Source organism: Cucumis melo, chromosome 4 (genome assembly GCF_025177605.1).
Source record: "Cucumis melo cultivar AY chromosome 4, USDA_Cmelo_AY_1.0, whole genome shotgun sequence".
Classification (NCBI taxonomy): domain Eukaryota; kingdom Viridiplantae; phylum Streptophyta; class Magnoliopsida; order Cucurbitales; family Cucurbitaceae; genus Cucumis; species Cucumis melo.
In genome coordinates, this window is record NC_066860.1 from 24,898,856 (window position 1) to 24,911,979 (window position 13,124).

General features: G+C 29.6%; 1 protein-coding gene across 1 annotated transcript; it reads left to right on the forward strand.

The window, feature by feature from the left end:
* On the forward strand, window positions 1-1,911 carry LOC103500315 (uncharacterized). The gene is made up of 3 exons (XM_008463578.3): window positions 1-161; window positions 1,041-1,268; window positions 1,586-1,911. The coding sequence occupies exons 1-3, from the start codon at window positions 108-110 to the stop codon at window positions 1,733-1,735; spliced, it is 432 nt and encodes a 143-aa protein (XP_008461800.2). The 5' UTR covers window positions 1-107; the 3' UTR covers window positions 1,736-1,911.
* Window positions 1,912-13,124: the final 11,213 nt, after the last annotated feature.

Below are 13,124 nucleotides of genomic sequence, written 5' to 3' on the forward strand. Positions count from 1 at the left end.
CTTTTTCTTTTATTATTTAACCCCTAAAATTAAATTCCCCAACGAAAAGAAAAGAAAAGAAAAGAAAAGAAAAGGTTGTTTGATTCAGTGAAAAGGAAGTTTTTCAAATGGCCGTTGCTGAAGAACCGATTCTCTCTCGGTTGGACCGGCTGGATAATATGGTGAGTTTAGTTTTTATTTTCGCTTTTTAATATGTTCTTGGTGTGGACAAGGTGGGGAAAACGATGGGGTTTTGGTGTTTGTTTCTTGGGAAAATTTGAAGGGTTGGTTGGTGAGAGATTCGTGGCTTAGCTACATGGGCTGTCTACTTCCTTTTTTTTTTCTTATTTTTTTCCTTATTTTTTTTAATTATTCTAAAATATTATGATTCGTTTTGTAATTCTGATGTTGATGGTTTTATTTTTTTTCTATCTATTTATTTGAAAATTATGGAGCAAAATGGTTTCTTTTAATTTGGTCGGTGCAATTTTGTAAACGTCTATTTCAATCGATGTACTTTTTTAAGAGTATATATTGTTTTAAATGAAAGTTATAGTAACTGAATGACTTGAGAATATTAATTTCATGACTTTTTTATGGGTCTCACACTAACACAAATTCCAAATTAATAGTAGTGCCATTTAATTTTTTTAGAGTGCAAGTTTTTACAATGTCATATGTACTTTGACAGCAAAGCTATTGATAGGTAAGGAAGGAAGAATCATATTAATTAGTTCTTTTGAGTTGCATATTAACTATTTTTTAAGGTTAATGTTTGATTATCTAATTTTATACTGGATCGAGTACTCTCTTCTAGATTATTATTATTATTATTATTATTATAATTTAAAATTTATATATGATGGACTATTTTCTCCTTTATTACATAAGATAGATTAATAAAAAAAAAAAAAAAGAATTATCATAGGGTGCATAGTTTTGGAATTAATTGAAAAGAAGGCACCGACTACAATTTTAAGTATCATCAATGGAGTAGGGGGAAGTGGAAAATTGTTGTTATGAATGAAAATATTAAAGAAATAGGATTGTTGTTGTAATAGTTGAGGCGGCTGGAGGAAATTAAAGGGTGCGCCAAGTCTCCAAAAAGTTCGTGTGCATCCACTCCGTCAAGTGGGACCCTGACGAGCGACTATCACACATCGTCCGTTGATCTGTCCCCAAAAAGTCTGGAGAAGCACTGCCGTCCGATCAACCACGTCGTCAGAGTCGCTGAACTCAAAGGAAGCCTCGTTGAGAGAATGGATAATTTAGAGGACAGAGTTCTCAAGGTAAAAAGAAACATCATTAATTATTAAACTGTTATTCTACCCTCGAATATTTCTCTTTTTTTTTTTTTTTTTTTTTTTTTAACACTTCTTTTATTATTTGAAAATTCTTCATTTGTGTTTTGGTTTCTCTTCTATTATTTCATTAAATCTTTTATACCTTGGTGGTGGTTTGATTTTGAAATTTTTGCCATTTTCTCAATATATATTTATAAATGTTTTTGTCTCTTTTCTGGGCTGATACGTTTATGCATCAGTTCATATTGTTATGCTGTTAAGTACTCTCTTCTGACATGGAGAACTGGAACTTCTTGAAACAGCTTTGTATACAAGTAGAGGGAGAGATGGAAAGGGAGAAGGATATGGTAATGGCTGATCAGAAGAAGAAGAAGAAACCCAAGAAGAGCTTTAAGCAACTCGTTCAACAGTGCATGACTGGGCAGGGAACAACACGCGACTCGTGGTCTTGATCTTGATCATTTTTTGTTTATTCGTTTTTCTTTGTTTCTTGTTTTGTAGGACTTAATTTTCTTTTTAGTATTTTTGTAGAGTTGTTGAAGTTTGTGTTTTTGTTTCTAACCACTTTGTAGAACCTTAGGTCTCTGGTTGAAGATGTTTATAAAATTTTGTTCGACAGTTTATGGCACATCCATCCATAGGCCAATTTGTGGACTTGTTAACTGTTGATATTTTTTTTCCTTTAATGCGTCTAAATTTGTGGAGTCCTATCAATTTTAATATTTTTAGTTTCATTCCAATAACAAAGATAACAACAACCGATCTTTTCTTGATTTTGTTCCATAAATATAACACAATCTAGTGGTTGGTGACTAATCAACACTGTTTTCTTTAGGGAGTTCGAATATTAGACAAGAATATTAACAACGTATCTGGTTGTCTAAAGTGGTTGATTAAAGTAATTTATGGCTACAAGGTTGGTTAATTGGTTAAATAATAATTGATTTATCATAATTTTTCGCATTATGGTCCATCCGTCATTATGGATTTATTGATCTTTTCAAAAAGAAGTTCTGTTTAAAAAGTTTTGGGAGTACTTTGTCAAGTTCTGTAGATTGGTTAATAATGAATTTGGAACTAGAATAGTAAAAAGGAAAGATTAATCTAAATGTGATAAAAAATTTTGAAAGATTAATCTAAATGTGATAAAAAAAATATTAAAATGGTTAAATGGATAATAGTTTTGACTGGTGGTTGACCTTTTTTTCTTTTTGCATATTAGGCTTCTTAAAAAAAAATTTGTAGTATTTGTTTGTTGATTAGATTTTTCTGTCCAACACTTTGAATAATGCTATGGTTGGACCTGTTTTCCATTTTAATTAATATTATTGAAGTGTAGTTTAATGATATAATCACCGAGAAATAAAAGTATAAAATTTAAATGGATTTGATAATAAGACTTGTTATAATCTTACTGAAAATAAAATTTCATAGATTACTGTTTTTAGACCAATTTAACCTAGTTTTGTGCAAAACTTGAAGGAAAAAGAACGTGTATTTAAAATTTTGAATGTCTGATTCTTTTTAAAGATCTACTAGAGAGTTTTCGGATCTTTAAATGTTGTTTACACCTATCAGGAGATATGATGTTAGAAGTTCTTATCGCTTTGGATACGTAGATTGAGGTATCAGGAAAGGCAAGAGTTTGTGTTGCTTTATTTAAAGCGTCAGGAGTCTGTTATATTTCGATGTTTTACTTGACGCGTAAGAAATTCTTAGATATATTCCGTTACTTTAAGTCACTACAAGAAAATGGAGGTCTTTCAATGTACAAAAGCGTTGGGTGATGTATGGAAAGCGTCGGAAATTTTTTTTTAACACATTAATCCGCGTCGAGAATAGTGTTCGGGGAAAATGAGTCAGGAGAGGTTCTTCCGACGCACCAAAATATAGCGTTGGGAGGACATCTTCCGACGCACAAATATAGTGTCGGAAGATGTCAAAGGATCTTTCGAGAGCCCATATTTCTACCAATATTCGATCCCTTCAAAGTGACCTCTTAGAAAGTTTCCTAAAAATTATGTAAGTAGGAAAACCAACATAAAGAGTAATGTGTTGGTTTTTAGATATAATCTTCGCTCTTGGAAGTAATTCAAGAAAAGCAAAAATAGTATAGTAAAGTTGTTGGGGAAGTAAGCGAACGTCAAAGTTATCATATGTTGAATTTGGATTCTAAAACATATTCTAAATCCTAGCATGAGGCGTTACAAGTGTAAATAGATACGATTTCCAAATGTAATGGTGTAAATGGATATTTTTTCAACCATTTAAAGTTATCAAATTCTCTATTATTAAAAAGATTTGAGATAACTTTTAATAATAATACCAATGAAATATTTTTTAAACAAAGTACTAAATCTAAACATTGTTTAAGAAAACTTTTTTTAATAACGAATTATAATGAAAAAAATCACCATATATCATCAAACGATTTATATTATTAATACAAACTAGACGTAAAATAAATTAGATGGATCTAAAATAATTTTTATTTTTGACAATTTCTCAAAATATATTAATAAAAAATAATCGATATTATAAATTTGTATATATTTTGAAATGAATTGAAAATATTATATAAAATGAATTTCGTTTATTAAAAAGATGGAGATCAAATGGGGAATGTGGAATTTTTAATTGAGTATTCCAATTATTCAATTAATGGACCAATTAAATTAAATTAAATTAAATTAAATTAAATACTTTTCCCCTATGGTATATTTATGAACCACACTGGGTTCCCCACCAAATACTTTCATCCCAAAATTCTATTTCTACAAACCTACAAATATCATGCATCCAAATTTTAATCCCATCTTTTTTTTAAAAAAAAAAAAAAAAAAAAAAAACCTAACTCTATAACTATTTGTTTTTCTTTTCTTTCTTTTTTGTATTATTTTCAATTAAACCTATACATCTTCCTTCCACGACATGAATAACAAATACAAATTTCAAAAACAAAATCTAAAACCTCCGCTTTGTAACTATTTTCTATTTTTTTTAGAAAAAAAAAATTAAACCAATAACCACTCTCAAATTTCTCCATTTGTTATTATTTTTTTTATAATAATTTAAGAAACCAAGCTAAATTTTAAAAACTAAAGAATGTAATTTTTGAAAACTTGTTTTTAGTTTTGGAGTTTGGCTAAAAATTCAACCATCTTGTTTTTGAAAAAAATGCAAATTTTTATAAAACAAAGGGAAGAATTTACATTAATTTTCAACCATAGTATTTTATTTTTTAAAAAAATATCCTTGCATTTTTACAAGTGTAGAGTTAATACACTCAAAATAAAAAGTTAAGTGTTCACATGAGATTTCCGAAGAAATTTGGTTCGTGGGGTTGAACTTGTGTTGATGTTGTATTTATGTTGATTTGATGCGATGTAGTTCGATCTCTAGAATTTGATCCTCTGATTCTCTCTAGTCTTGATGCTTACGCTTGATTTGAGAAAGCGAAGCACGTGATGTTCTTGAAGTTGGAGTCTTGGAAGAAAGTTTGTATCTTCGAAAAAGTTTCAATCTTTGAGGGTGTTCTTGAAGTTGAAGACTTGGAAGAAAGCTTGAATCTTCAAAGGAGCTTCAATCTTCGAAGGAGCTTCAATCTTCGAAGGTGTTCTTGAAGTTGGAGACTTGGAAGAAAGCTTGGATCTTCAAAGGAGGAGCTTCAATCTTCGAAGGTGTTCTTGAAGTTGAAGACTTGAAAGAAAGCTTGTATCTTTAAAGGAGCTTCAATCTTTGAGGGTGTTCTTGAAGTTGGAGTCTTGGAAGAAAGTTTGTATCTTCAAAGAAGCTTCAATCTTCGAGGGTGTTCTTGAAGTTGGAGTCTTGGAAGAAAGTTTGTATCTTCAAAGAACTTTGATCATCTTCGAGGTTGGTTGACTTCAGGAGTTGAGGAGGCTTCTATCTCTTGGGAGAATCCTCTCTAGACTTTATAAGTCAAAAATTTCCAACCATCACAAATGAAGAGAAGTCCTCTATTTATAGAGTTCCTTGGTGGGCTTTTATGTACTTGAGCCTGTTCTGGTCCATGGATCATACCCATGTGCTCAATCACATGGATTTGGGTCATATTTTATTTTAAGCTAAATTAAGCTTATTTTTGGGCTCAATTGAATTTTAGCCTAACTAAATAATATTTAATTGAATCAAAATAATTAATTTGACCCAATTGTCATAATAAAGACACGTGACATCATTGGAATTGTCTAATTTGTCTTTAAATTTAATTTGGGACACATGCTAATTTTTAGTTAATCCCAAATATAATTATTTTAGTAAATGATGTGGCAATTTGTGATTGGTTCCAAAATTTCTTATTCAACAAATGTCCCCTTTCGAGATTTATGCACGTGTATGAGTGGGTCAATCTCGAAAAGATAAATTTAAAGTCCAGATATGAGCATTTTTTTTGCTCAGTTTGACATATCCAATTAATCAAACTATGAATTTAGTACATGAGTTTGATTTAAATTTGAAATAATAGTTGGGACATGGCCAACCCTTAATTTAGAAAAATTTAAGGTTTAATCCAGAATTTATTTTAATTTGAGGATAAAAATTTAAGTTTGATGATGGTTTGATTTGATTTTAATAATTTGGAATGACCAATTTTAACATGAGATAATTGAATTTTAATTTCATTTTAAAAATTAAAATGTTAAAATATGTTTGAATATTTTAAAAGTGAAATCCGAGATTTTATTCCAAAATAAAATATCATAAGATAATTGAATTTTGATTTTATTTATTATTAAAAAGAAAATTAAAATCTTTCCAAATCCTATTAGGAATTGAATTTTAATTTTATTTATTATTAAAAAGGAAATCAAAACCTTTCCAAATCCTATTAGAAATTGGATTTTAATTTTATTTATTATTAAAAAGAAATTAAAACCTTTCCAAATCCTATTAGGAATTGGACTTGTTAGCCTTATAAATAGACTCATACCATGATCATTCTTTTCTCAACAAGGAGAACAAAGGTATGAAAGAAAAAGAACAAAAAATTTCTCTTCTCATTCGTTTATGAGATTGGTGAAGATAATGAATCTTGGTTTCACGGTCAAGGAACCTTCTGTATTTATGTCAACAGACAATTTCCTCTTCATGCGTGATGGGACACGACTGTGAATCTTATCGTCATCATTTTCTTCATGAAATGGTTTTGCCTTCAAAGATTTCATCTCTTTTTGTTGTTGATCGTTTATCATCTTTAGACGATCAAAAGCAGATATTGAAGGTCGATCTTTCTTCGATGTGGAGATACTTAGCCTTTTGAAAGCTGAAGTTCGAGTGCAAGTAGACGTTGAACATTGGTTTTCTTCTTCTTTCGTGGCCATACTCAATCTTTGAAAGACTGAAGATCGAGTAGTTAAAGGCTTGATACGATCAAAGACAGAAGTCCTTTGCTTAATTTCATTTGAATTGTCTACTTCTTCATAAGAATCATAATTGTTGTCGAATTCTACAATGCTGGTAGTATGACATGCAGTGACTTCTAGTATTTCTTCTGGATGATCCTTAAGAAAACTTCTTGGGAAGAATTCTGCCAAAGTTATCGACTGTCGAGGTTGGAGGAAGTCTTCGTCTTTTCCTTTGATGGGCTTAGACTCCCACATCTTCTTGTTCCTTCTTCCTTTCTTTTTATGGGAGATGTTCCCTTTTGAATGCTTTTAATGGAAGTGTGACTTCGTTTGAACAAAACTTGTTTGTCTCTCTTTTTTATGAGCCACGACTATCCATTCTTCGCCCTCATCCTCAATTGGCTCTTCTTTGTTTTGAGAGTTCGACGTCATGATTTTTTGTTGGAATCGAACAAATATAGGTTCGAAAGTCCCAAATTGAATCAAACTTTCTCTTTGATCATAAAGCAATATTGATGGCGGAACACTTGAAGTCATATTAACTGCAACATGATTTGTTTGAGCTACTTCATCAATATCCAGCTCAATCTTATTTTCACGAGCCAACTTTAAAATTAGCTCATTTAACACGAAGCACTTTTCAACAGGGTGACTAATGACCCGATGATACTTACAGTAGTTAGGATCATCTACTTTTTCTGCTTGCTCCGGTCGTTTGCATTCTGGCATTTGAATAAGTTGCTTCTCTATTAATTGCTCCAACATGTCTGCAACATCAGAGTCAGGAAAGGGATAAACTTTTTTCTGTCTTTCTCTAAGAGTTGGGCGTCGCTTTTCATCGCCATCATGATTTCTTTTATGTTTTGTTTCTTTTCTTTTAGAGAAAGATTTCAATGGAGTCTCTTGGACAAGCATAGACTCGTTTAGAACATTATTTGCAATCTTTTTAGTGTCATTGATTTCATTGTTGTCACTCCTTGTTCTTTGAACCAAGAAATCTTTTGCTCCTCTGTTAGCTATACTCAACTCCATATCATGGGCGCGAGTTGCCAATTCTTCAAACGTGCGAGGTTTTATTCCCTGTAAAATATAGAGAAGCTCCCAATGCATACCTTGGGTGCACATCTCTACTGCAGATAGTTCTGTGAGTTTGTCTTTGCAATCAAGGCTTAGAGCTCTCCATCGGTTTATATAGTCGATGACTGGCTCTCCCTTCCGCTGTTTTGTATTTGTTAACTCCATCATGACGCCTAGTGCTATAAAAACGGTTGAGAAACTCTATTTCCAGCTGCTCCCAGCTATCAATTACTTCTGGCTCTAGATCAGTATTATATTATATTATTATTATTATTATATTTTTTTTGAAACCCTAAATTCATCATCATCTTCTTCATCTCAAGAGCAGCTTCTCACTCTCATCTTCTTTTTCTTTGAAATCACATCGCCGCCGCCACCCTTACCTCTCTTCTCTCCATTGAGATCTCTGGCGACAATCTCCCTCCGTCGGTCAAAGCCGCCACCGTCACCTTAGTTCTCCGTCAAGCTTTTGGTCGTTGTTAGCCCAAGCCGCCACATCCTGAGTCGCTCCCCTTTCCGTCAGCCATCTCCTCTGCATCGCGACATCTGAATCTGGAGCGAGTGGATTGTGTTTGCTCCAACCGGTATTTGTCCACGAAGCTCCGACTGTCGTTGTCGCATCTCCACGAACCTAGCCGTCGTCACGATCTTCTATTTGCATGAAGCTTGTTGCACCATCCATCCTTCTCCGTAGCACGCTACCGCACTAGGGTGTGCTTTCCTCGCCGTTGAAGAAGCCTCCATCCTTGAGCAGTAAACTTATAATTTAGCATTTATATTAAAAAAATCTAAATAAACAAAATTATAATAAACTTTGGGTTTTTTAAAAAAAATAAAAGAATGAACAACTATTTACCACTAAAATATAAAATTAATTTAACTTGTTTTTTTATATAAAATGTAAATATTTTGTTAAATGTTATATTTTTTATAATTTCTTTGATACGAAATAAAATAAAAAATGTAGATATTTATTAAATATAACATTAAAATTTTGGTATTAAAATTATCCTCCCAACTTAAAATATACATTAGAGTCACACGTCAATTAATTACTATTGGTTATAGAATTTTAATTATTTCATTGGAATTTGAAATATTTATATTGGTTTTCTAAAACTAGAAAACGTATTTGTATACTTGTATTAGAAGGGAAATACAATTTAAACTATATATATATATATATATATATATATATATATATATATATATATATATATATATATATATTATATGTAAACGTTGTAAACAAATAATTAATTAACCTAATTTAATTTTAAAATGTCCAAAGTATAATTCATGCAAGTGGTTTATATAAAAGTGTTTTTTTTTCCCTCATGCTTGAACCAAACCTTTATGATTTGTCCTTATTCCATAATTAATATGCTATAATCACAGAAAAAAAGAGAGGAAAAAAGAAAAAGAGCATCCCATTGGGTATTTTTATTATGATAGAAAAAAAAAAAGAAGAAGAAGAAGAAATAAAGAAATAAAGAAATAAAGAAAGGGAATAAATTAAAGCTATATTTTTTTTTATTGGAAATCTGACTCTACAAGGCATCATCAACACAAAAACAATTCTTTATTTTCTTAGAATTTATTTATTTATTTGTTACAAAGGACAGCAAAAATAGTATACAATAATAGAAAAGACACCAATTCAAACACAACCATCCATATCTTATGCTTTAATATGTATAATGGGGGAAAATTGCATTAAGAGAGTATTTTGCATGCTTAACCAAATTTGAGATAGAAACCAAATTAAAAGAAAAATGCATATATTTTATAAAATATTTCTTCAAAAGATTTGATAGATTGGTTTTTGAAATGATTCCATTATGTTAACATATGGACAATATAAGATTTATTTAGATAAGAAGTGAATATGTCGATTGGATGATGTTGGATCCGTATTAATGAAATGGGTTCCATCAACTTTTTCTTTTTTATAGTAACAACTTATATCAATTTATAATCTCTATAATTTTTATATTTTAGTTTGAAAAAATATGTATATATCGATATTGCAATCGGCGGATTTAGCGTAGATTTGAGGGGACTCGAATTTTAAAAGTACTTGGTGCATCTTCACGATCACCTATCTTTTGTGCACCTTACTAAATTGTCTAATTATAACTTGTCGTGTGACAAATTTTGTTTTTTTTTTTCTTTTCCTTTTTTAGAATATTTTACTTTTTTTTTATGCGTATGTGAGAATGATGAACAAAGATGAGTGATGTCCCGAGTGCACGTAAGTATTATCTATTGAGCCCGACCCTCAACTTTATGCCCTCTCTCTATGTATAACTAACATTATTATACCAATATCATTAGTTGGATCCAAAGGTAAATTAGTATTTTAACCCTGTTTGATAGACAATGATTCAAATTTCACTTTTTACGTTTTCTTTATATTATTTTTACTAGTAAAGCGTTTCGTCAACAAAATTTCTAAATCTATCACTGTATATTATATTATTTTATCTTTTACATAGAAATTAATTTTAAAATATGGACATCTAAGAATATGTTTTTGTTTTTCTTCTTTTCTAACTCTATAAGAAGAGTTACTACTATGGGAGTATTTGGGTGGAGGGTACGTGTTTATTTGAATTAAGTTAAAAATTCAATTTAAGTGTTTGAAGCTTACTTTTATATGCCATAAATATTTTATATTCATGTCCACCAACTTGGTAATAAGAATCTCAATTTTTATCACCAACAATTATTGTCAACGATGGGCTCTAGCCTCATCTAACTAGCATTGTCGCACGATCAACCCCAGAACCCTTTCTATCAGCAATACCATGGCTGTAAGTTTAAACTACTAGTTCATAGTATTTTATAATACTCATTTATAATAATTTGACATTTAATACAAATATTTTTAGCATATAACAAACCAAGCAATATGTATATAAAAGTACTATTGAGAAGAAGTTGTCAAACACTTGAGTGTTTTTATTCTATAAAGTTTTTACTAAAAAAGTTTAAATGAAAATGATTTATTTGAAAAGGGTATTTTTATTCAAATGAATGCAAACATGGGTTTGCATCATGACAAAAAGATAAATTATGAAGTGGAGTTTGGATGGACATTGATGTAATTGTTTTGCGTAAGTAAATTTGGTCATTTGTTAGCCTAGCATATTGTAGTATATAATATATACTTTATTTGTAACATATAAATGGAGCAGAGGATGTGGGTGTTACCTATTTTTCTTTTGTGTCAATCATCATGTAACATGTCAATTAATAAGATTATACAATATAGTTACATTTTGAGGGTATTCTACTCCTGAAATAGATTTAAAAATTTCCGTGATTTAAATTTGTTTTGTTATAATGAATCCAATATAATAATCATATTGTTCAACTTAACTAAAAAGGTCACATCTGCACAATTATGTAAAATGACTTTTACTAAAATTAAAAAAATAAAATGAAATGAAATGGATGATCCAAGAGAAACTCTCAAGATCCAATTTTCCAAAACACCCAACAATATTATATATGTGACTTAAAAAAAAAATGAAGCAACATACAAGTTATACCATCCATATATAGATTACATATGAACCCTATTCAATCTTTGAAACACAAACTTAGATAAAATTACACTTTACAACTCTGAATACAAATATATAAACTCCACATATGTATGTATGAAATTTAGATATATGAACATGAATAACTCAACTCGACACCCTAAATAATGAACTTCTATATGAATACTATTGGATGAAAAATTTGTAAAAAAAAAAATATATTATTTTATTCTCCAAAACATTTCCACGTCTATAAATTTAGAATGTGGAGGCTCCTTCATTTACCTATTAGTTGGCCAATGAGTTTATGCCCTTAGGGCACCCAAGTTTTAGAAAGAAAGAGAAGATAGGCAAATGAAAACATGCCTACATCTCCATGCATGTGACGATCGATCTTAAAGAGAGAGCAAAATGATTTCATATATATGCTTGGCAAACACTATTTCACATATCAAGTAGGGTACATCCAATATAAATATGTATTATTATTTTTTGAATTAAAATAATTGTGACGGTAGAAGATCAAAAACCATCGTTATCTGAAATGCTAATTGTTGTTCATAGTATTTATTCTACCTTAAATGTTAACTACATCATAATCAACAAATGTATTTTTGTTGTATTTGAAAGGATTAAAAAAACATTATGTGGTCAAAATAGACAATTTATTTTTAATTAATTATTTTTTTATAGGTAAGCTTTATTTATGACCTAATAGTGTTTGATTCTTCTTTTTATAAAACAATGTTATTATCAAAGACTTTGATCAAAATTATTAACCATATAAAAACTTCACTTGATTTTTCAAAACAATGTTAAAAAATAAATAACAAAACAACAAAACAAGGAATGTATAGATGGAATATATGAACTTTATAAACTTATTTTTTAAAAACTAAAAATAAAACCTCATATGGTTACGGTAGAAAGTCAAGTGATTTGACTTTTCAATCAAGTCTACGGTGTATATAAAAGTCTCAACGCGGAAATTTTTTTTCTCTCCATTATATCATTGAGTTTAGTTCGATGTTATAAATCATTATTTGTTTTGATGGTAAATTCATTTTTAATTTTATTTATTTTGTAATATTTTTCTCTCCAAGAGGCACACCCTCTCCACTACTTTTTGAATTAATTATACTTAAGTTTAGTGAAATTAAAGTATGGAGGATGTAAATAGTTGAAATGTTTTTCATTTACATTTTAGAAATTAATTAAAAATTAAATATCTCATAAATTTTAATGGACAATACAAATTTAAAGACTTGAAAGTTGAAAAGCTTTTATAACATTTTTTCTACTATGTAAAAAGGCTTTTTTTTTATTTTTTTTTCTACCAACGTTATTATTGAGAAATTTGGATTCATTCAATGGATTGTGTAATGGGATAAGATTGGTATGTCGATCATTTAACAAAAATATTATATATGCTGAAATAGCATGAGTGATCATGCAGTAAAACAAGTTTTTCTTCTATAAATACCATTAAATCCACCAAATGACAATGACTATCCATTCAAGTTCAAGATAAAACAATTAATTCTCCATTTATTTATGTTTTGCAATGATAATTAACAAAGCACAAAGACAAACAATTCCTAATGTTGGAATATATCTTCGTAAAAGATGTGTTTTCTCATGAACAACTTTATGTTGCATCATTTAGAGGAATTTAAATAAAGACAACAAAAATTTGGATCAAACCCCTAGGTGATAGTAAATTACCTTCAAATTGTATAAAAAATATTATTCATAAAGAAATCATTTTTTTATATGAAATATGGATTTAAAACAAAAATAATTCTTTATTTTTTAATGAAAGGTGTTTTTTATGTACATATGTTTGT